Consider the following 23,562-nt stretch of genomic DNA (forward strand, 5'->3'; position numbering starts at 1 on the left):
CTGTACGCTGAAAAGATACTGCTCCTCCCAGCGCTCACTTCCCAGTGCTTCTTGCCTCTGCAGAGTTCTTGGTCCCGGGAGCACCCGGCGCACGCCCTCTGCCGGGGTCCCTACTCTCCGTCTCCGCTCTCTGCGCGCTCGATGGCGGCCCCCACTCGCTAGTGCGCGGCGGGGCACGTCGGGGACCCGGCCCGCCCGAGCCCCGCGCAGGCGGCCGGCATGGGGAGGCGCTGCTGCCGGCGGCGGCTGGCGGCGGCCGCGCGGTGGGGGGCCGCGCTCCTGCTGCTGCTCTGCGCCGCCGGCGCCCTGCGCTCCGGTGAGTGTCCGGGAGCCCGGGGACCGCTCCTCCCTCGACCCGGGACAACCCCGCTGGGGAACGACCGAGGCTGGGCGGGCGGTGGGGTCGTCCGCCTCGGCCTGGCCGAGAGGATCCTTCGTGTTTCCTAGACGATGTGGGCGCCGAAGGGCATTTGGCCAACCCAGGCAGGAGACGCTATTGACCTTCCCCTCCCTAAGCGCCCGGATGCGCCTCTCGGAAGAGGTTCGGAGCGGGTGGGGCAATGCGGAGAGGGGTCTGGCTGGAAGCTAGTTGAAGCTGTCTCCCCTAGAGCTGTCTCTCTGGGCAATGGGTGCGGGTTCGTTCTCTCTGGCGCTCCAGGATCCACCCCGAAGTCCACCCTGGGAAGAACTTGTACCTACCTCGTGGTCTGGTTGGGGAAAGTGAGGCAGCCAAGTTGGACTCCTCAGGCCAGGCAGGCAGGGTGGGGAGCCTCCACTCACCTTCCTTCCTCTGGTCCTCTCATCAGCCCTGCACAGGGTAGGCCTTGCCGCTAGTCTACGGTGGCTAGATGCCGTCAGGGGGTTTCCAGAGCATAGAGACCCTGTGCACAATTGTCCATTTGCTTGAGCCCCCGGTGGCAGCCACTGTGTCACCCCTTCTCATTGAGGGTTTTCCTCTTTCTCGCGGCCCCCCACCCACGTTCCCGTACACAATGTCCTTCCTGTCCCAGGGACTGGTCGCTCCTGACCGCAGGTCCCACATCTGTAAGAGGAGGTCTTGCCATCTTGTCTCTTAGGAGCATTCTGGCTGTCATTCTTCCAGCAGGATTGGTCTGCTCTTTTGGTCGTCTGGGGTACTTTGCCAGCTATAAATCAAATATTCTTTTGTATTAATTGGGATTCATGTATATAGCAAATCATTCTGGAGTTTACCAGATGTGCAACCACAATCCATTTCCAAACATTCTTTTGGATCCAAACACATGGACCCTTTGACACCACCACCTCTGTGTCCTCCTCCCGCAAAAAGCCCTTATTCCATCTGCTGACTCTCCAGGATGACCGGTCCTGTTGTCATCTTCGTTGGTCTTCCTGTTCAATGTGCAACTTTCACATGCGTCTGAGGTGATTGGAAACATCACAGCTTGGGTCAGGTGCACTTTAGTCTTCAAAGGAACATCCTGGCTTTTCAGCACAGACATGGCTATTTTCTACCTTTACCAAATAGGGAAACTGAGGCTGTGGATGGCAAACAGGCTGCCAACACCATCTGCCCGGGGCTCCCAGTTGGAATCTTTGTTCCCGACCTCTGTGACTCTCTCTGTCTTTCCTGGCTAGGGTGGGAGTGAAGTGGGAGGTTTCCTCATTCTCCTCCCACCCCCAGGCCCCATCCTTGAATAGGACGTGAGGCTGGGTACCTCGTGCGCAGAGTGTGGGGACAGTAAGAAATTGACCCCGGGTGGGCAGGTACTAGAGAAGTGGGATGGATGGCAGCTCCAGAGGTCTGCGCCAACCCCCGGGCTCCTTAGTTGCTCACTGAAGAACTTGGCTGGGCCCAGCTTGGTTGGTGAAGGGCATTCTGGGCAGGGGTGCAGGGTTGGTGGGACATAAGGATCACTCTGTCGCCCTTGGGTCGGACTCCAGCTCTGCCATTCACCTGCTAGGGGACCTCTTCCTTCTCCTCCAGGGCAACTGAAAGCCATGGAGGTCACGGGCAGCAAAAGAATCTCCTCCTGTACTGCTTTCATGCTTAGGGGTGATGCTGTGCCCACCTGGGGTGAAGGGCCTCCTTTCTCTGGTTCCCTCTGGGATGGAGGCCAGAGTCAGGCCAGGGTCTGGGTGAGCTGGTTTGGGGAGTCCTTGTCAGTGCTCACACAGGCTCGGCCCTCTTGCTCACATTGCCCCTTCCATGTCGGGACACAGCCTGGACAACTCTGTAGCCCTGGGATGTGCTGAAGCCACTCATTCTGCCTGCACGACTCCACCCACGAGCTGGCCAGTCATCTGGGCAGCAGAGCTGAGCAGGGGAAGTGTCCTATGTACAGCCTGGGGTGTCCTGGACCACAGGAGTCTTGGTGTCTGTGGCTGGAACCGTTTCTCTTCTCCCCTGTCATTCCTTAAGCTTCTCCACTGCTCAGGATGAGACAGGGCAGGGATCAGACCAGTGGGTACAAGACAGAGTCCCAGGACATCTGGGAGTAGGTGCCTTGGGGGATCCGTAGGTGGGCTGCTATGCTGGGGCAGTGTGGGTATGATATGGAGGGTCTCTGTGAAGCAGAAATCCCTCCAGAGTTGAGAGAAGAAACATGAACTAAGGCACTTGGCCTTCTTCCCTATCCGCAAAAGCCCTTGGGGGGAGAAGAGCGGGCACTGGAGACAATAGCACCCTTGCCTCGTCTTCACCTGAGCTGCCACAGATCTGCCCTTGCCCATGACTCTTCCACTCAGCGGGGATGACCTCTCTTTGCTGGTCTAGAATGCCCTTCCTGACACCTGCATCCCTCCCCATCAACTGGCACCTCCCGCCCCTCGCCCTCACACACACAAACATGCATCCACTCCTCTGTCTTCCAGAATTTCTCTTGGATTTTGGAAGGTTTCTCCTGGTGGCTTAGCACCCGCCACCAGAGCGCTCTGGGTCACTTTGGACAAGCAAGGGTTCATCAAACTCACTGCCTCCTCCCACTCACCCCAACCGCACATCTTCTGCTCAGGCCACCGTGCACAGCCCCTGACCTCAGGAGCCCCGGGAGCGGAGTGCTAATGATGGGCTCCGGGCCTTGCAGCTGGCTGGGAGGGAAAGGCCTGGTTCTGTCACACCTGTCACACTGGAAGCAGGGCTGCCAGAGTGAACCTGAGTCTAAGGGGGCCTATTTCTCAGCTCCCAGGACCCCACTGCCAGCGATGGCCTACTCCCCAGAATCAGGAGGACGAGGAAGACTTCCAGGGAAGATGGAACAGGGGGTCCAGTACCCCCGGCCCACTCACTTAACTCTAGGGATCTAGTCCATGGTTACGACCCTGGCCCCCTTCAGCCGCTTTCCGCTTCCCGCACCCTCGTCTGAGGTTGGTGACCGCTATGCCCAGGGTCTGTGAATTTGCCTTTCCCAGAGTTGAGTCAGGCTCTCCAACAAGGGTCACCTCCGGGGCCTGGATGGACATGTAGGGCGGCATTGTTCCTGGACCAACCACTCGGAGTGCCTGCTTGGGGGTGGGGGTGGAGTGGGGATAGCCTGGCTGGTTTCGGGCAGCAGGGGACAGCAAGAATAACATTTGCATGCACCCTATCCCCTTGTGAACCTTACATTTTTTCCTGTTGAGTATCCAAATCTCAAACACAAAACAAACAAAACTCTCCCTGCCATCAAGGCGATTCTGACTAGTCACACCGCCCCTGTGGGTTTCCCAGACTGCAAATCTTTCTGAGAGCAGAGAGCCTCATCTTTCCCCGACCAGAGTTGCAGCTCGTGGTTTTGAACTGCTGGCTCTGCGGTTGGCAGCCCAACATGTAACCCGCTACCCCACGGGGGCTTGCCTTCTATAGTGACTACTCCAATCACTTGCATTTTATGTTGATTTCAAAAATCACCGCTCTACCAGCTCTGCTTCCCAGACATACCCGGAGAGAGACAAAATGCTGCCTCCAGCCCAGGGGTAGCTACTGGTCCCCAGGGGTCTTCATGGAAAGTGCCCACCGCACCTCTGCAGGAGATCTGCCCAGGGCTTCTTTCTGTTCACAAGGGACTGAGCATCCTACCTGATGTTTACAATTCATTCGTGATTTTCTTGGAGCTAGGGGGTCCTAGGGAAGAGGATGAGTGGAGGGGGAAAAGGGGAAAGATCTTTCCATCCAGGATGCTTCCTCAGCCCCCTCCCTGTTTGACTGGGCTGGCCTTATTTCTCCCCGGGCCCCAGCCCTCTCTTCGAACCCAGCTCCTGTTCCACGGCATGTACTCACGAGACCTTCTCTGGCAGCGTCTTGTCTAGAGAATCTACAGAGAACCTTTGGTAGGGACCCTGGATGACCTATCTCTTTTTTCTCTGGGATCCAGGCATCTGGGCATGAAGGGCAGCAAGGACGCAGGTGCTGCTGTCCACAGGACCTGTGATGGCCCGTGCAGCAGCACCGTATGTACGCATGGTGTTCCATAAGACAGTGTCTCGTCCTGCAAAGATCAGTGCGGAAGAGCACAGAGACCCCTGGGGAGTCATGTCTCCAGGGCTGCCATGGGTCCGTTAGGAAGAACGGGGTTGGCCTTGGAGCTGAGCAGGGCCTCAGGTCTTCTCTAGTGCAGAGGGTAGGAACCATGGCTGGCCTAGCTGAAGGAGCTCTGAGTAGACAGACTGTCCCAGCTCCATGTCTTGTGTCACGATCTCCTGCTCAACCCCCTGCAGGCCTAGCTCAAGCTGTTGGCTCTACTCTGTAGCCTGCCCTTCAACTCCCTTGCCCTTCCATGTACACCCTGATTCCTTCCTCAGTCCTGGCCCCTGGTCATGAACAAGCAAGTGAGGAGCCTGGGTCTATGAAGCACCCACTACTGTTTCAGTGAGGACCGATCCCACGAAGACTCACTGAAAGCCAGAAAAGCTCAATGTAGCTACTTTCGAGCATGGTTGGATGTGAAATCTGGAGGCTCAAACCAGGTCTCCCGCTCTGGATGTAGACTTTGCCGGTGTAGCTTCAATGCCAGCCAGCGCGCCAGCACCTCCACCAGTTTAGCAATCCCAGCCTTTGACAGCAGCTCCAGCCCAAGTCTCCAGGATGTGTTTCGTTGGCCTGAGTTGGGTCACATGGTGTCTGCCTCTGAACCAACGGTTATGGCAAGTAGGGATGGGATGCTTTGATTGGCCAGGCCTGGGTCATATGCCTATCCCAACAGCTGTAAGTCATGCAACTACCCAAACCACATAATAAAAACCAGGCTGATGTTCAAGGGAAAGCAAAGGTGTGTGTGTGTGTGTGTGTGTGTGTGTGTGTGTGTGTGTAAAATGGGGGGGGACTGGTGAGATAGAATGACTGGACATATTTCATGCCACTGCCCATTCTCAGGCATGGCTTGAGTGTCCACAGCTCAAAGGCATCTTCCAGGGCCCCAGGGAGTATGCCGAGAAAAAGCAAGTTAGCAGGATGTCCAGTTACCTGAGTTGAGGCATTAGGTACCAGAACAGGAATTAGCAATACCACAGGGCAGAGGAAAAAGCCCAAAGTGAAGAGAAAGTGGCTTGCTCAAAGTCAGCGAACTAGGAAATGTGGGGATTGGGATTTAAAGCCCTGTTAAATCCCGAGGAGCCTGGGGGCATAATGGTTACAAAATGGGCTGCTAACAGCAAGGTGAGCCCTTGAAACCGCCAGCAGCTCTGAATGAGAAAGACAGGACTTACTAGTTCTGTGAAGAGCTACAGTCTCGGTAATGACTGTACAACTCTTCTTGGTATGATTCAACTATTGCATCGTGGGATGTGTGGATTAAGTGGGAATCAAACTGTTAAAAAACAACAATGAAAAATGGTTTCAGAATCAGCAATTCACAGGGGGCAAGTTACCGTGTCCAAAAGGGTCACAAGTTGGCATCAGATTGTTTTGACGACAGTGAGCTTATTTTGTTTGCTTTCTGGTTAAATCCCAAACTCCGCAGTCTTTCCAGTCTTCGAGGCAGGAGCATTTAGACTGGGCTTTGGAGGCTACACAGGAGTTTTCCAGGTGAGAAAACAAGGAAAGTCATTGTAGACCATGGGAATGACCCATCTCAAAACACGCCAGCTGATTGATGTGTTGTGGGATGGGCTAAGGGCTGCGCTTGAGTCTCATGAGACGGAATGGTGAGTTGAAAGCTTGAACAGTACTGTCAGGTGGGGTCCACTCATGAACAGCCTTAAGTCAGCAGCTGGGTAACCAGCTCTCCTGGTGACCATGGGGGCCACTGGTCTTGAAATAAGTGTTTATTGACATTGGGCAAAGTACAAAGCTGTCCTTCTGGGCAATCGGCCTACACATAGAGTAGATGCTTTGAGCAGTACTCATTGCTGTGCTAAAGGTGGGGGGCAGGGCTGTGGAAGGTGGTGGAAAGGCCATTGCAGACTGATCAGGGAAGCTCTCTGTAGGGGAGACACTAGTTGAGATGGGAAGGGGAAGAAGCAGTTGCTTTTCTGAAAGTCCCTGGGGGAATTGCCCAGGCAGAGGCCTGAGATGGGACTGGCCAGATGTGTTGGAGGTTGGCAGCAAGATCAGGGTGGCTGGAGCCCAGTGAGTGAGCAGGGAGGTGGATAAGCACCTGAAGGGGCCCGAGGAAGGAAACAGACTGTGTTATTAGCCAGTGGGACCCACGTCGATCATCCAGCTGGGGAAACGGATTCCCTGGGATAAGAAGGAGAAATAGAAAGAAGGGGAGAAGGTCCCTGTGACTGTCCTGTGGGGAGGGTGGGGGCTCACCTGGCAGGGAGGGGAGGCCTGTAGGGAAAGCCTGAGTGATAGGGATCTGTATCAGAACTGGCAGGGCTATCCCAGGAAGGAGTGATCTAATCCCATTGTAGCTCCATTCTAGGTGGTTTGTGGAATCCAGAGAACAGAGTGTGAATTCTAAATGCAAGTGGAGAGCTGCCTCTCAGAATTGCTTTTGCTTGTGGGGACCAGCTTGTTCTTCTCCATGCCGTGGCCTAACCACTTGGGGGACGTGCTTCAGGGACGACCCCCCAAAGCCAAGCTCACAGCCCACTGGTTGGGAGGTGGGGCCTACAGATACAGAGTTACCATGTCCTTCAAGCCTGGCCACCCCGGGAGGCTGGTCTGACAACATTGATCAGTTAGAATTTACTAACTAGAAACTGCTTGTCGTAGTCTTTGATGGCAAGATGTGGCAGTTACCAGATGGCTTCTCACTGAATGGTGAAAATTCAAATTGCTCCCACACTGTTTGTCTAGTGCCCCTCACCCCTATAGAGGGCTGCATGCAGGCCTGGACGGCCAGACTGGACTTACCGGCCTTCTGTTTCTCCGTGCGCGCACTCAGCTGTTATTTCATTTGGCACGGGATATATTTACAGATAGCCAGTGCCTGCCTTGACACCCTGTGGTCTTGAGTAAACCTATGCCCATCCCTGAGCTCTCTTCAGGGGGAAAACAAAGAAGACCACCAGCCTAGGAGGGAGCTATGGGCAAGGTGTGTGGGTAGCGAGCATGGCCCAGAGTGGGGCCCAAAAGGCAGGACAGCATGGGTACTGAGGACATGGCTCTGGCACCAAGAGCCTGGGTTCAAATTCTCTTTCCAGCATTCACTTGGCGCAGGACCTAGGGCTAGTGCAAAGCCCGGCGCACAGTGCCAGGAACTCCGGAAGCACCTGGGAGGGTCTACAAGCCCCAGAAGCCTAAGACCCCTGGCTGTGTCACATGTAGTCACCAGTGCTGTCCCTCCATCCCACTTTGCTGGCTGCTAGGTTCAGATTAAGAGCTACCCCCATCTCACAGGGCACCATGAGTCCTCATGCTACCCACTGGTGGTGTGTTAGTCCAGGTTGACTAGAGAAACAAATTCACAGACACTCATATGTGTATAAGAAAGAGCTTTATTTAAAAGAGCAATTGTATATTGAGAAACATCCCAGCCCAGTCCAGATCAAGTCTCTAAGTCAGATATTAGCCCATGTGTCTGATACCAGTCTATAAAGTCCTCTTCAGACTCACGCAATGACATTGAATGCAGGAAGATCACAGGCCAGTGGGTGGAAAGTCTTATGGTTCCAGTGGCGGTGGAAGCATCTCAGCACTAGCATGGGTTTCCGCATGGCTCCTCCAGCTCCAGGGCTCTGGCTCCATCGGCATGGCTCTATGTGGCTTGTCAACAGGAAGACTAAGCAGAGAGAGTGTGTGTCCCATCCCCATGGAGGAAGACAGGAGCTCCCAGAATCCTCAGGAGAAGGCCATGCCCACACTGAAGCATTATTGGCTACAAACTGATTGACAGGCTAGACTCCACCCCTTTGCTCAAGTTGACAAGAGATTATGTATGTAACTGCCACTGCTGGGGAGGCGGGGCTTAGAGGTTTCCATAGCTGGCCCTCTAGTCATTCTAATTAATGCTCAGGCCCTGGACTCTTCCGGATAGGAGGGAGCGCATCCCCTATTCTAAACTCAGCTGTTTCAGAATCTTTTGTCGCTCTGTCTCTCACTCTGAGTTGTCTCTGTCCCGCCATTCTGGTTGGCTGGCTCCCTGTGTCTCTCCCTCTGTCTCTTGCTCCCCATTCCTCCCACCTCCATCATGTCTCCCACCCCCCACCCCCTCCATTCTCTCTCCTTTTCTCCATAACCTCCTGCTATTGTTCTTGTCCTCCTTCAATGCAAAAGACGACTGTCACATGGCTTCCCTACAGCCTCCCTGGGCTCTTCAGCTCTGCCCTAAGTCCCCTCCCCAGATAACCTGCTGGTTCCCACTTGTCTGTGCAGGGAGGCTGGGATTTGGAGGACACCGGAGAAGGAGAAGCAGTATTTCCTAGTGTTTGGGCCAGCTCTTACCCTGAGATCCCAGCCTCTTGCTGCCCAGAGTAGGGAACTAGACCCAGTAGCTCTTTCTCTTCCCATTAATGACTCTCCCGGGCCCATCCACCACTCTCCGTGGATAGCTGTCCCTCCTGCCAGGCCTGACTTGTGATTACTGGGTGAGGTCTGCAGTGGGCAGGGACGGGGATGGGTGGAGGCGGCCTTGCCTATAATTGCTGGCCACCGAGGGCCTGCTATTTTGGGCCTCCATCTGTTATTTGCTTCCACCATGGGCCCCTGGGCTCGGCGGTGGGGGATCACTTTCCTGCAGGCTGTGATCTGGCAGGACATGAAAAGTCCCTGGTGACGTGGTGGTGATGAGTCGGGCTGTGAGCTGCAAGGTCAGCAGTTGGAACCCACCAGGTGCTCTGCGGGATTGATGGGGCTCTCTACTCCCGTAAAGAGTGAACAGCCTCAGAAACACACAGGGGCCGTTCAGCGCTGTCACACAGGGTCCTTGTCAGTCAGAACTGGATCCAGGGCTGTGAGTCTGGCAAGCAAGGATTGGTGTTTCCAGAAGGCTAGATGGTCCCGGGAGCAGGGGCAGGCCCCAGACATTGTGGGCAACTTTCCCCGCCTCTGCCTCAAATTCCAGCCTGGTGGGAACCAGTCCTTCCACGACCCGTAGGCTGTGACCCCAGGAGAGTTCAACTCTGTGCGGCCTCTGCCCCAGAGTCAGCAGAAACACCCCAAGGAGCCTCCACTTTGCGGGGCTCAGGTGGAGGCTATGCAGACCTACTCAGGGGGCTTGACTGCTTCTGGAAGGAGGCCAGCAGCAGCAGGCCAGGCCCACAGCGACCCACCTGGAGCCTCCCACACGTGCACCTGGAGGGGCCAGTCCGCATTTCGGCACGTTCCGGCCAGATCATGCAGGAAGGTAGCCATGTGTCCCATTGAGAGCCCTGAGTCTCGAGACTGGGGGTGAGGGTCCAGTCCCGGGAGTGCATCAGACGCCTCCGCTCTCGGCTGCTTTCTCAGACAAATCTTCAGTCAGAGTCCAGGAAGGGGGCTCAGACGGAGTGAGTGAGTTTATTTTGGGTTGTAGCACCATGAATTGGTGCCCATGGACACCTAAGCGAGTCTGAGAGTGCTGCTGGATGGACATTCAAAATGTTTGTACCGCGGGTGGAGGGCCTGTCAGTATTGGCTGGCTTCCCATAGCACGCCTCCCTTTATAGTTGGTGTGAGATCTGGATTGACAAGAGAAACAAAATTCACAGACACTCATATGCGTATAAGAAAGAGCTTTAAATCAAAGAGTAATTGTGTATTCAGAAAACATCCCAGCCCAGTCCAGATTAAGTCCATAAGTCTGATATTAGCCCATATGTCTGATACCAATCTACAAATTCCTCTTCAGATGCACGCAACACATGCAATGATGCCAAATGCAGGAAGATCACAGGTCAGTGGGTGGAAAGTCTTGTGGATCCAGTGGCGGTGGAAGCATCTCAGCACTGGCAGGGGTCTCCAAGCGGCTCCTCCAGCTCCAGGGCTCTAGCGTAGCTCCATGTGTCTTGTCAGCAGGAAGACGAAGCAGAGTGTCTATGTATCTGGTCTTTAGCAAGCTATTTAGCTCCATGGTGCCTCCAAATGAGGTCATCCAGCTGCAACCTGATTGACAGGCTAGACTCCACCCCTTCGCAAGTTGACAGGAGGTTATGTAACTGCCACAGTTGGCGTGGCACCCCCAAAGTCCCTGCTGCGTGTCCTTGTCATCTGGCCAGACTCCAAGGGTTAGTTCTGGTATTTATGAGAGCTGTGCACAATTCAGTCCATGCCCCCTTTCCACCTTCCCCTCTGCCCCATGTGGGGGCTTCCCTCCCTTTGGAGAACTATAAAGGAAATGTCCCTTCTCTGCCACTACCTTCCTCTGTGCTGGGCCACCACTCCCTTTTCTTCCTCGCCCACGCTCTATGTAGCACGGTGTCAAGTGTGTGACTTTGGTTTGACTAAAAGACTCCTCTGATGTAGCCTTGTCACTCCTTCCAGGGGGAAATTCAGCGCAAGTGCTGACGGTGCATCAAAGCGAAAGAGAATGATCAGGCTTGGAAATAAAGGTGGAAACAACGAAGCGATCTGAGAGAGGCGAGACACCAGCTGACCCTGGAAAAGCATTAGGCGACCATCAGTCAACAATCGAAACCATTTTAAAGGATAAAGTGAGACTAATAGAGCCGATGAAAGGTTCTGCGCCGTTCAAAGTGGCAATTACCGCTAAGCCACACAGTGGCTTTTATTATTGAAATGGGAAGGTTATTGATACTTGGTTAGACATCAAAATCTGTGTCATGTGCCTATTAGCCCTTATTTCAGTGCAAGAACAGGCTGAAAGCCTTTTCAGGGATTGGAAAGCCGTACATCCAGCAACAAGGGGCAGTGACCGTGGCACACAGAATTTTTTCTTCCCAGTGGGAGTTGGAATAACTGTTTTCATGTGAGGGCAAATTTGCACAATAGTGAAGTCCAAAGTGCAGCAGCTGTGAGTGCAGGTCTAAGCGCTGTGATTGATTTTCTTTAAATGTTGAGAAAATTATTGAGTAGGGAGCTTCTTTGCCAGACCAAATATTTAAGGTAGAGGAGTCTGCTTTATTTATTTATTGGGTGGTAGTGGGAGGGAGAAGCCTGTAAAAGGAAACCTACATCTCAAAAGAGAAGAAAGAAAAAGAAAATGCACTGAGGCACAAAGCATCGTGGGATAATGTGTTAGTCTGGGGAAACTAGGGAAACAAATCCACAGAAACTCATGTATAGAAGAGTTTTATATAAAGGGTAAGTGTACATTAAGAAAGCATCCCAATCCAGTGTTGTCCAAGCCCTAAGTTCAACATTAACCCATCTGTCCGACACCAATTTACAAAATCCTCTTCCCTCTCACAAAACACACACAATGACACTGACTGCAGGAGGAAAGCGGAATCACTGAGCTTGTAAGCATCTCAGCACTGGCAGGGGTCTCCACACGGCTGCTCCAGCACCCAGGGCTGCATTGGGGTAGGTCCATGTGGCTTCTCCTCGGAGATGTCTTGCAGGAAGTGAGCCTTGCCAGCTGAAGCAGGGAACTGGCTAAGGCAGCTGCACCCTGGTCTGACCCACAGAGAGCAAGAGACCGGAGAACTAGAAAGGCGAGGCTCACCGAGTCATTTCTCTCTCTGCCCTTCAATTAACCCCACATGTGTTTATTGGCTAGGTTGGCACAATAAATCTTAACTATCACAGCTAATCTTACTCTTTGGGAATCAGCTTCAATCATTTCATCTTCGTTCAATAACTGGAGAATGGAGAAGAGCCTCCTTGAAGGACTGGTGTGTGTGAATCATGGCGCTGGCAAATGTTATTGGTTAGACCATGGACTGCCCGAAGAGTGAACAAGTCTACCGTGGGGGGATGCCAGCCAGAACGCTCCTTAGAAGCGAATATGGCAAGACCTACTTTGGATATGTTATCAGTTGGGACCAGTCCCCACAGAAGGACATCATGCTCGGTAAAGGAAAGGGCCTGGGAAAAAAGAGGATGATATTCAACAGAATATTTTACAAGGGGACACTGTGAGTTGGAACTGATTCGGCAGCATCTTATAATAAGCAACACATGCAACTGGGGAGGGGGGGGATTCCATCCTTTCTTTATGTACCGCTCGCCAAATCTGAGAGCACTTTGTAATACCATGAAGGAAGGTCTTCCCATTGTTTGAAGGCAAAGGCAGATAGTTGGGTTCCACTTGCCATCTTTGAAGATTGGCTCTTGAACCATTTTGTCTCCGTTGAACACTATTGCTGGGCTAAGAAAATACCTTTCAACATGCCCCTTGTGGTCGACAACAATCCCGGGCATCCACACATGTTCGTTGGCATCGTGTAAAGGTTGTGTTTTCACCCTGTAAGATCACAGCGCAAGTGAGTGGATCTTGACATCACTGCCTCCTTTAAGGTCTGTTACTAATGACAGGCCTGCTTACAAGCAGAGCTACCCAAGAAGATGAGGACTTTAAGGAAGTGCTGGCTGAACGATATATGATGCTTCGGTGAAGTAAAATGTCTTAATAGGACTCTCCTATCTGTCTCTGTAACTCCCATCCAGTCATTGGGCAGGTCTGTGCAAGCGCGGTGTGGGGACCACCAACAGATAGGCCTGGTCAGTTGGGTTGCCATCTCTCTGACTACAGGCGAGCTACCTCAGAAGAAAAGGAAGAGAGAAAAGAGAACTGGGGGACCATCAAAGAAGAGCCACTAGGAGACCGTGTTCAGGATCCCCACCAACAGCGGAGATGACTGAGACCAGAAGCCGCGACCGACCGAGGCTGAGGCAAGGAGACAGTGGGACAGAACAGAGGAAGAGTATGGAGACTATGAGAGACGGTGAGGCAGAGCAGCAGGTGGGCCTCCTGGCCCACACAGGACAGGGCCCCACGTGGCTGAGAGGCTGCGTACTAGAGAGACTTGGGCGATAATTGAGGAGAGGTGTGGCCCAGTCTGTGTGATCACAAGGTGTCAAAGGGATGAGGAATCAGGCATCAAAGAACAAAAAATCATATCATTGTGAATGAGGGGGAGTGCGGAGTTGGGACCCAAGACACATCTGTGGGCAACTGGACATCCCCTTACAGAGGGTTGCGGGGAGGAGATGAGCAAGTGAGGGTGCAGTGTAGCAACGATGAAATATACAACTTTCCTCTAGTTCCTAAATGCTTCCTGCCCCCCACTGTCATGATTCCAATTCTACCTTACAAATCTGACTAGACCAGAGGATGTACACTGGTACATATAGGAACTGGAAACACAGGGAATCCGGGACGGACGATCCCTTCAGGACAATGGATGGATGTATGGATTGTGATAAGAGTTGTATAAGCCCCTAATAAATTTTTTTTTAAAGGAGAGATGTTGCTATGGACCAATGACTGTAGCCTTAACATTTTCCGATCTTGGCTTGTAGTAATCTATTCAACTTTCCTAATAAACCCCTCTCAGCGTGAGTATTATCTGTGAGTTCTGTGTGGCCACTGCAATGGATTGTCGAACCCAACAGAAAAACCAGAGGGCCATGGGAGGCATGGTCGGTGGCTACCTAGGTAAAGAAAGATGGAAAAAAAAAAAAAAAGAAAGATGGAGGCTGGGGCATGTCTGACCTCTGCTTTGTGGCAATAGGCCTTGGGGCTGGTGAGGAGCTGGATTCTCCCCTTGTATGGCGAGAGGAGGTCAGATGTGGCTACCATACCACTTACTCAGGTGCCATCAAAACGCCTGCTGAATCTTGGGATGGAGTGCAGCCGCCCAAGGGAAAAGATGTGTGGATTTCACACATGCTTTCCGGGGGTTTGCAGGGATGACCTCGCCCAAAGCAGGTAAGCTGTGGTTGATTACTGGTCGTCAACTGAAGTTAGACATCAGAGCAGAGGATGTCTTCACCGCCATGCTGGAGAACTTAACAATGAAGGCCTTGGAACTGGAGTAGCACATGATGGCATGTAAGGAGAGGCCCGGAACCTACACACTCCAGTACCGAAAAGGAGCGAAAGCCTTTGGTTTCACAGAAGCAGGGATGGCCGGATTGGCGGAGCACGACACTGAGACGGAGAGGCTGACCAACACGTACCATGCACTGTCCACCAAGGGCCTCAGCTGCTCCGAGGCCATTGAGGATGAGAAAGAGACATGCATGTTACCAACCTCCCCTGACGCGTATCAAGAAACCGGTTCCAGCAGCAGAATCAAACTCTGGCTTTCTCTCCAGCACCCCACCCATCACTGTCAACAGGGGCCGTGTTGCCCTCATCTTCCCCAGCACCATCCAAAAAGCTGTCTCACGCATGCCCTTTCTGGTATGCAAGACATCAATAAGTGTTAACCTCCAATTGTGAACTTTTTCCTATGTAATTTTTTTTTAATTGAAAATTTTCAATTTTATTTTTTCCATTTTCCCTCAGAGCCACATGGCTCATGCACTACAGTTTGCCAACCCCTGCAGCTAGGTGTGCTGTTACAAGGCTCCTCCGGAGCCCACTCGGAACACAAGACAAAGACAAGAGTATATATTGAAAAAGTTTATATTTAGCATTAGCCAGTTGGGCTCACTTTAGATGATTCCAATTTTGTTGGCAACATCTAAAGCGTCATAGTCAGGAGCCAGTCGAACATATGCCTTCTTCTCCCCGTCAGGCCTGATCAAGGTGTTGACCTTGGCTACATCAATGTCATAGAGCTTATTCACAGCCTGTTTGATCTGGTGTTTGTTGGCTTTGACATCCACAATGAACACAAGTGTGTTGTTATCTTCGATCTTCTTCATTGCAGACTCTGTGGTCAAGGGGAACTTGATGATGGCATAATGGTCCAGCTTATTTCTCCTGGGGGCGCTCTTCCGAGGGTATTTGGGCTGCCTTCTTAGTCTCAAGGTCTTGGGCCGCCGGAAGGTGGGTGATGTGCGGATCTTCTTTTTTTTGTGGCTGTGGACTCCTTTCAGCACGGCCTTCTTGGCTTTTAAAGCCTTTGCTTTGGCTTCCGTTTTGGGAGGGGCAGGAGCTTCCTTCTTTGCCTTCGGCGCCATCTTCGTTGTAATTTGTTTTAAGAACTATTTCTAGATGTTTTTCTTTCCCGTTACTGTATATTCTACACCTACATACACACATACATGCTCTCTTGTTCTCGCTTTCTTGTAGTATATAAAGTTACTTCTATTGTGACTATATTGTTATTATGTACTATATTATTATTTTTAATATGTTTGTAATTGAGTGTTTTCTACCCATAGAAAAGTACAATATATACTGTACTCACATCCTAGAATATACCAAGACAGACATTTGACTAATGGATGCTAAAAAAGGATGTTCCTACTTCCTTACAAATTTGACTTAAAAGAGCCACTCGGGTCGGGTTTGTTCATTACCCAGGGATTTCCTGTATCTGGGAGCTGTGAGGACAGGTCGCTGGGCCCGGTCAGGCCACCTGAACCAACTCTCCGTGTGCTCCCAGGCCCGTCCATGCTAGAACATGTGAGCGCCAATAGGTCAGCTCATCAAACTTCCCAAGGTTACTGTTTTTTACCAAAACTTGTTTTTAAAGGAGATTTATTTATCTTTACTAGTCTTATTGGCATATGATTCACATACCATACAATCCAGTGGTTTAACCATCCTATAAAGATGGTGCAGTCGTCACCACAATTAATTTTAGAACATTTTCTTCATTCTTGTCCTCACTGCTAGCTCCTCACTTCTCCCCCAACCCCTCACCCCGCCATAATCTAAGAAACTATGAATCCAGTCACTGTCTCTGTAGATTTACTCATCCTGGGTTTCATATAAAGACAAGCATACAAAAACAAAACCCTATAACACAGGAACATCTCAATCCAAAAGAAAGCAGAAAATAATAAAAAACGAGAACAAATTGTACATGGGTCAAAGGGGAGAACAAAGGATGAGATGTGAGATTTCGACCCACCTATCTCTGCCACAGTGGCTGCAGCCAGGGACCCAAGCACAGGCACCATGGCGAGGCTGGCACAGGCCGGGCGGGCAGTGCTTCCTTCCATTGTGCCGGGGTCACTGCGGGTCAGAGGCAACTCGATGGCACCGAGCCACAGGCACATCGGCATCAATCCACTGCCCAGTTCGCTCGGTCTGGTAGCGCGCCTGTCACATCCCTGATCAATGGGCAGAGGAGTTCCTCTGGGTGCCTAATTCATGTGGGGGCCTTGGAAATGGACTTGGGGCTTTTGCTGCAAAGAGATGGTAGTGTTCAGTCGCCATTTATCGAGCACCCTCACAGCAAGAGATTTGAACCAAAGTTCAGTGACTTCCAAACTCATAACCGTCTTCATAATTCATCTTCTTCTTCTCACACTGGAGTATTTCAGCCTTAAATCCAGGGGAGTATTCTGCTTCTTCACTCTGCTACAGACGTGTTTAAGGAAAGTCTTGTTCTCGGAGTGGGGGTTCCAAATTGTGTCCTTAGGGTCTATCCCATGAGGGATGTTGTGACCTTGAAAAGACCAAGTCTAAAGCCCCAGTTGTCTATAGCACATGGCTGGTCCACCAAGGGCAGGATGGAAGATCTGTCAAAAGTGCCTGATTAGAAATATAATTTATCAGACATATTCTCCCATGGGGGGCGCATCTATATAAGTAATGTTAAGCATTTTTCCCAATGGCAGGTTGGCCCTCCTGGTTTACTCACCAGTAGAAGTGAAATCACATTCTCTAAAACAAGCATGCCCCGCGCCCCCCCCCCCGATTGAATATCCATAAGGTGTACTGAGCACCCTTGTAGGAGGGTCTGTTGATTTGGGGGTGCTGTATGGCAGGAATGGATTGGTCTCCTTCTCCCTCCAGCATAAGAAACTGACCCCAGCTGAGGCGGCGCCTCCTCTCTGTACAAATGTACAGATAAGGGTGGGGGGTGACGTACGGATCATGAGCATCAGGCAGCGCACCACCTCACTGCCGGGGAGACTGCAGTAGATAACGTGCCCTGAGAGCAGGTCCCTGCCTTTGTTCGGCGTCTGTCCTCCTAGTGGAGGCCTCATGACCACGCTCGTCCTTTGTGGTTGCCTAACTTCCCTCAACATACTGGTCCCCGGTCCCTCCGTGTCAGGAGGTCCCTCGTGGTTGCATCACTGCTTTCCAGGGACGCACACGATTCCACTGTGTGACTGTGCCACGGTTCCTTTCACCATTCTTCTACTTGTGGGCATTGGGGCTGTGTCCAGCTTCTTGCTCCTGGGAACTGTGCTGCAGTGAACATGGGAGAGCATACGCCTGTTCATGTCTGTCTCTTGTTTCTTTGGCACACAATTCTGAACCGTTTTGATGGCACCTAATGGCAACAGTCCTCAAGGGCTTCCAGCCTCACAGAGAAGGAAACCTGCTTTTACCATAAAGCGGTAAAGCACGGATATAAGAAATATAGTCACTGGAATCCGCCTTACATCACTTAGCCAGAGGATCGGTTATCCCCTGAAAAATACGATCCAGAAGCCTGATTGTGCTGCCTCTTATACAACCCAGCTCTTTCTGACTCCCACCCCCCTTCTAAGATCTAGGGAAGTTGGATAGATGGTCAATCTGAGGAGTCTCTCAGGGCTCCTCAGGGGCAGGGCACACGATGAAGGCAGGTGGAGGTGGGTGTGGCTGGATGGTCAGGCTTGTCCCAGAGGTGTTAGATTGCTGATCACCACCGGCCCTTTCTTCCTCTCCTCTCTGACGTGCTCCAATTCTAAAGGGCAGGACATGGGCGATATGTTAGTCTGGGTAGAAGAAAGGAACAAATTCATGGGGACATTCATATGTGTGTAAGAGCTTTATATAAAGAGCAATTGTACATCAATTAACATCCCAGCCCAGTCCAGATCAAGTCCACAAGTCCAGTATTAACCCATATGTTCGAAACCAATCCATAAAGTTCTCTTCAGACTCACGCAACACATGCAATGACAGTGAATTCAGGAAGATCAAAGGCCAGTAGATGGAAGGTCTTGTGGATCCAGTGGTGTTGTAAGTGTCTCACGTGGCTCCTCCATGTCAGGGCACTAGCGGAGCTTCATGTGTCTTGTCAGCTGCAATGTCTCCCAGGAAGTCGGCCTGCACCCTACCTCCAGTGAGCTCATCAAGCTGTGACCTGATTGACAGGCTAAACTCCACCTCTTCACTCTTAATCCTTTCAAATTGAAAATAGATTATATAATACCACAGAGGAGAAGTGACATCAAGAATCCTTACCTGAAGAATTAGGGTCCCTGCCAGTGTTCCTCAGCCCCCATACTTTTCTGAGGCCCCACGAAGCAGGCAGGACATGCAACTTTTATCCTTCAATCCACTGATATGGAGTCTTACATTGATTCGTTTTCATAAGGTGAACCAACCTTGCATCTTTAGGCTAAAGGGTTGTAGAGGTGGGTCAAATGTATTAAGTGATTTGGTGAGCCCCTACCACCTGGGACAATCCGTCTGTGTGATGTGGCAGTAACATATCTCTCCCTGTTCTCCACAGCAATGGAAAGTAGGAGCTTGGGCTCTGACTGGCTTGACGGAAAAAGGAGGAGCCCCCTGCAGGTGCTCTATGACCTGGAACAGGTAGGCAGAGGGATCCTCCACCCCAGCGATGTCTTATCTACCTTAGTCATAGACACCCTGTACTCTTAGCCACAACAACCCTGTAGGGTGAGCCTGCTAAGCTGGGACTGGGATCTACATTGGGGCCTGAAGAGGCTGCAGATCCAGGCTCTGGGCAGTGAGGACCATGCCTGGGGCAGTGTGACAAGGGAAAATCTTGGGGGGAAGAGTAAGAGATCTGGGGTCTGCACTCCCCACCTACCCACCCACTCTTCTGACAATAGTTTGAGCCAGGCTCTGTGCCAGGCATTGTTCTATATGTTTTGGAATAAAAGAGTGAAAAGGACTTTGCGCTGGCCCTCAGGGAGTTGGGAGTCTACTGGAGACACGATCATTCAATTAATCTTATTCACAGGCATATCTAAACGAGCTCTGACTGAGCAAAGTGGGAAAACTACATTTTTCCCTTTTATTCGTCTCCTCCTCCTTTTTCTTCTTCTTTGGAAACACCTGGAATAGTTCCTTCAAATCACTTGTAGAGTCTAGATTTTAAAGTTGATATGCACATGCCAAAACCTGTCAAATTTCACTCATTCCTCACACATTCAATAATTTCATTAACAAGCACAAACATGATACTCATAAAATTAAAACTGAGTTCAAACAATATGGAAGGGAAAAGCAAACGAGCAATTGATTTCCCTTCTGCTCTGAATCCTGGTTGTGGAGCGTAATTCAAGCTTGGACACACAGACGTCCGTCTCATTTACTTGACCTTCTGCAAAACAATTTAAGCGTAAGATAGCATAATGTAAGGATATCTTTAAAGGCCATTTTCCCCTGGAGTCTAGGTTGTGTATAAGCCAGGCCATATTATGGTGAAAAACCATTTCCTTTTTAGTCAGGGGGTAGACTCATAAATAGGGCGTTGGCTTCCACCATTACAGTGGTTAACCCAAACGGACTAGACACAGCCACAGAAGTGTAAGGTAACCCTTGGGCTGAACAGAAATTTTCCCAGGTACGCAAGTACCAAATGAAAATGTATTCTGCAGAAAGTGAAATCACCTGGCGACGTCCAAGAGCATGCGCCTTACATCAGACAATAGTCTTGGCACTACCATTGAGTCAGTGCTGACTTATCGTGACTCCCAATGGGCTTCTGAGGCTGTGACTGTTCATGGGAGTGGAAAGCCCAGTCTTTCTCCTGCCAAGCTGTTGGTGAATTTGAACCTCCGACCATGTAGGTCACAGCCAAATTTGTAACCAGTACACGACTGGGGAAGTCACTGGAATGTCTGTAATGCATGCCTCTGAGCTGTCTCTGCCCTGGCAGCCCAGAGTCTTCCAGCAAGTAAGAACAACACACATCCTCGCTTACCAAGAGAGAGATGTTCCCTTCGAGGTTGCCAATATTAAACCAAAACTAAAGGTCTGGGCATGAGCCACTGCAGTGAATCAGAGGCAGAGGGAGAATCGGCGTATGTCTTATTAATAGATCTGGAAGGACAGCGAGGTATTTCTCTAAAGCAGCTGTTCTCAACCTGTGGGTCGCGACCCCTTTGGGGAATCACCTAAGACTATCGGAAAAACACATAAATATTTCACAGTATATACTTACGTATTGTTTTGTGATTAATCACTATGCTTTAATTGTTAATTATGTTCAGTTAGTAACAATGAAAATACATCCTGCATATCAGATATTTACATGATGATTCATAACAGAAGCAAAATTGCAGTGATGAAGTAGCAACAAAAATAATTTTATGGTTGGGAGTCACCATCATATGAGGAACTGTATGAAAGGGTGGTGGCATTAGGAAGGTTGAGAACCACTGCTCTGAAGGCTCCCTTACCCTCTCTCCTAAGGTCATGGCTTTATATCGTTTGGGTATCAGTATATTGGGTTTCTCTCAGCGAGTTATTTATAGCACTAACTCATTAATTCCGAACCACTAGGACACATATCAGGGAGGAAAGGTTGGAAGGGCAGGAGTTTAGTTTAAAGCTGAAGCTTCAAGGAACAACAATAAATTTTCTTAATGTAATTAAAGATTCATTAAAGGCTCCTCGGTCCCAGAGGACTAAGTTTGGTCCCCAGATCCTGTACTTGAGAGCCGTGTTGCTGTGTTTGTTTGTTTATTTCTATTGTGAAAGTTTGGTGAGAAAACGGTCCTTCCGTTCAACAGTCTGTGACATCCACACACATTTTGTTTCGTGCCATTGACTGCGATGCTCACAATGTCATAGTGATCTTCTTCCTTCCTTCCTGTGTTGACGGTTTCCATTTGTCCATCTTTCCTCTCCCATCTCTTCCTGCCTTCGGAGCTTTCTAGCTGGGCAAATTCTTCCCTTTTGAGCTCATATGTCTGGCTGTTCAAGGAGTGGTACCTCCCTGATGTTATTCACCTTCGAGGCCTATTTATTATGCAGTTCAAAGTTGACTCACTGTGATACTGTTTTTTTAAATGAATAAATCATCGTATTGGAGGTTCTTACATATATTATAACAGTGCATACATCCATTATGTACAAATATTGCCATCAACATTTTCAAAATATTTTCTTTTTTAAAGATCATTTTATTGGGGGCTCTTACAACTCTTGTTACAATCCATACATCAATTGTATCAGACATATTTGTCCATGTGTTGCCATCGTTCTTTTCTAGACATTTACTTTCTATTGAGCCCTTGGGGTCAGCTCCTCTTTTAAAATCACCTTCTCTGCACCTCTTGTGCGCGAGGGATTCATGGTCCCGAGCTATGGCGATGAATGAACAGATGGCACTGGACACTGGGTGTGTGAGTCTGGGCACATTAGCGAAACAAATCCACAGAAACTCATGTATAAGAGAGAGTTTTATATATAGGTTAAGTGCGCATCAAGAAAATATCCCAACCCAGCGCTGCCCAAGCCCACAAGTCCAACATTAGCCTATTAACCCATATGTCCAACACTAATCCACAAAGTTCTCCTCCATCTCACAAAACAGACACAACGATGTTGACTACAGGAGGAAAGCCAAGTCAGTGAATGTGTAAACACCTCAGCGCTGGCAGGGGACTCCGTGTGGGTGCTCCAGCACCTAGGGCTGCATCGGGGTAGGTTTATATGGCTTCTCCTTGGGGATGTCTTGCAGGAAGTCAGCCTTGAAAGCTGAAGCAGGGAATTGCTAAGGCAGCTGCACCCTGGTGCGACCATCACAAAGCAAAAGACCCCCAAACTAGAAAGGCGAGGCTCCACCCTTCAATTAACCCCACATGTGTTTATTGGCCAGGTTGGCACAGTAAACTAACTAAATCAGTAGGAAAATGAGGTCAATTGCAGTTTATACATAGCCATACACACCCACAGCCAAAGAAGAGGACAGGCCGGCCACACAGGCGTTGTTCTCAGACACGGGCTGTGGGAGGACACTTTGTGGCAATAAGAGGGTGGGGTACTCTGGTTCCCATGTGGAATGATGTGATTGACTTGTTTTAATAATTTTGAAGCTGGGAGAAATTGAAGCCTGATAATCAGAGATAAAGAAGAAATCCACCTGGCCCATATATTAAGGTGCACTGCTCATTCTCAGGAGCAGAATGGAGGGGGGAAGATGTAGTTAGGGAATTCACAGCCTTCCTGGTTTTCTCAGATGTCAGGACAGCTGTGGTAGTTATATAACCTGCTGTCAATTTGAGAGGATTAAGAGTGAAGGGGATGAATCTAGCCTGTCAATCAGGTCATAGCCAATGAGGCCTCTGTGTGGGCATGGCCTTTCCCTGAGGATTCTGGGAACTCCGTATTCCTCCTTCGAGGTGGGAGACACTCTCTCTCTGTGATCACACCCTGGAGACATTCCAGCTGACAAGACACATGGAACTACACTAGAGCCTCAGAGCTGGAGCAGTCACGTGGAGACTTCTGCCAGCGCTGAGTTGCTTCTACTGCCACTGGATCCACAAGACTTTCCACCCACTGGCCTGTGATCTTCCTAAATTCAGTGTCATTGTATGTGTTTCATGAGTCTGACGAGGACTTTGTAGATTGGTATCAGACATATGAGCTAATATCGGACTTAGGGACTTGATCTGGACTGGGCTGGGATGTTTTCTCAATATTCAACTGTTCTTGTATATAAAGCTCTTTCTTACACACATATGAGTGTTTATGGATTTGTTTCTCTAGTCTACCCAGACTCACACAGCAGCACATAATACTGGGCCTTAATTTTAGGTCTTACACCGAAAGCAACTTTTAGGCCATACACCACAGGCAATTCACATCCTCTGAGTATGTTTGCAGTCTTGAGGTGGCAGAATGGGTTATGTGTTGAGTTTCTCACCAAAAGGCCTGGAGTTTGAATCCACCAGCTAGCTTACAGGAGAAAGATGAGATTTTTCTGCTTAAAGGTTTACAGTCTCAGAAACCCCAAGAGGAAAACTCTACTCTGTCCTACAGGGGCAATGATTGGAATTGACTTGATGGCATTGAACTTGGAGTTTTTTGGGGGAGTTGGGGGTTAATGACTAATGAAAAGAAAGGTCTTTCCTATAGGGCCATTGGAATCAACTAGATGGCAGTGGGCTGGAGGGTGGGGAATGGCTAATAGTTGACAATGACTGTTCCTGTGTTTGTTGGCAACTTGAATATGTTATTTGAGGAAGTCTCTGTTCAAGTCTTTCGCTTATTTTTTAATGGATTTTTTTGC

The 23,562-nt window shown here is 50.2% G+C and overlaps 1 protein-coding gene across 1 annotated transcript in view; it reads left to right on the forward strand.

Moving 5' to 3' along the window:
* Positions 1-23,562, forward strand: part of CHST13 (carbohydrate sulfotransferase 13) — a 29,148-nt gene continuing 5,586 nt past the window's right edge. The window contains exons 1-2 of the mRNA XM_075550794.1: positions 1-316; positions 18,802-18,884. Of these exons, the coding sequence (XP_075406909.1) occupies positions 220-316; positions 18,802-18,884 (180 nt within the window). The 5' untranslated portion in view covers positions 1-219. The remainder of the gene's footprint in view (positions 317-18,801; positions 18,885-23,562) is intronic.

This window comes from Tenrec ecaudatus, chromosome 5 (assembly GCF_050624435.1).
Source record: "Tenrec ecaudatus isolate mTenEca1 chromosome 5, mTenEca1.hap1, whole genome shotgun sequence".
Lineage (NCBI taxonomy): Eukaryota > Metazoa > Chordata > Mammalia > Afrosoricida > Tenrecidae > Tenrec > Tenrec ecaudatus.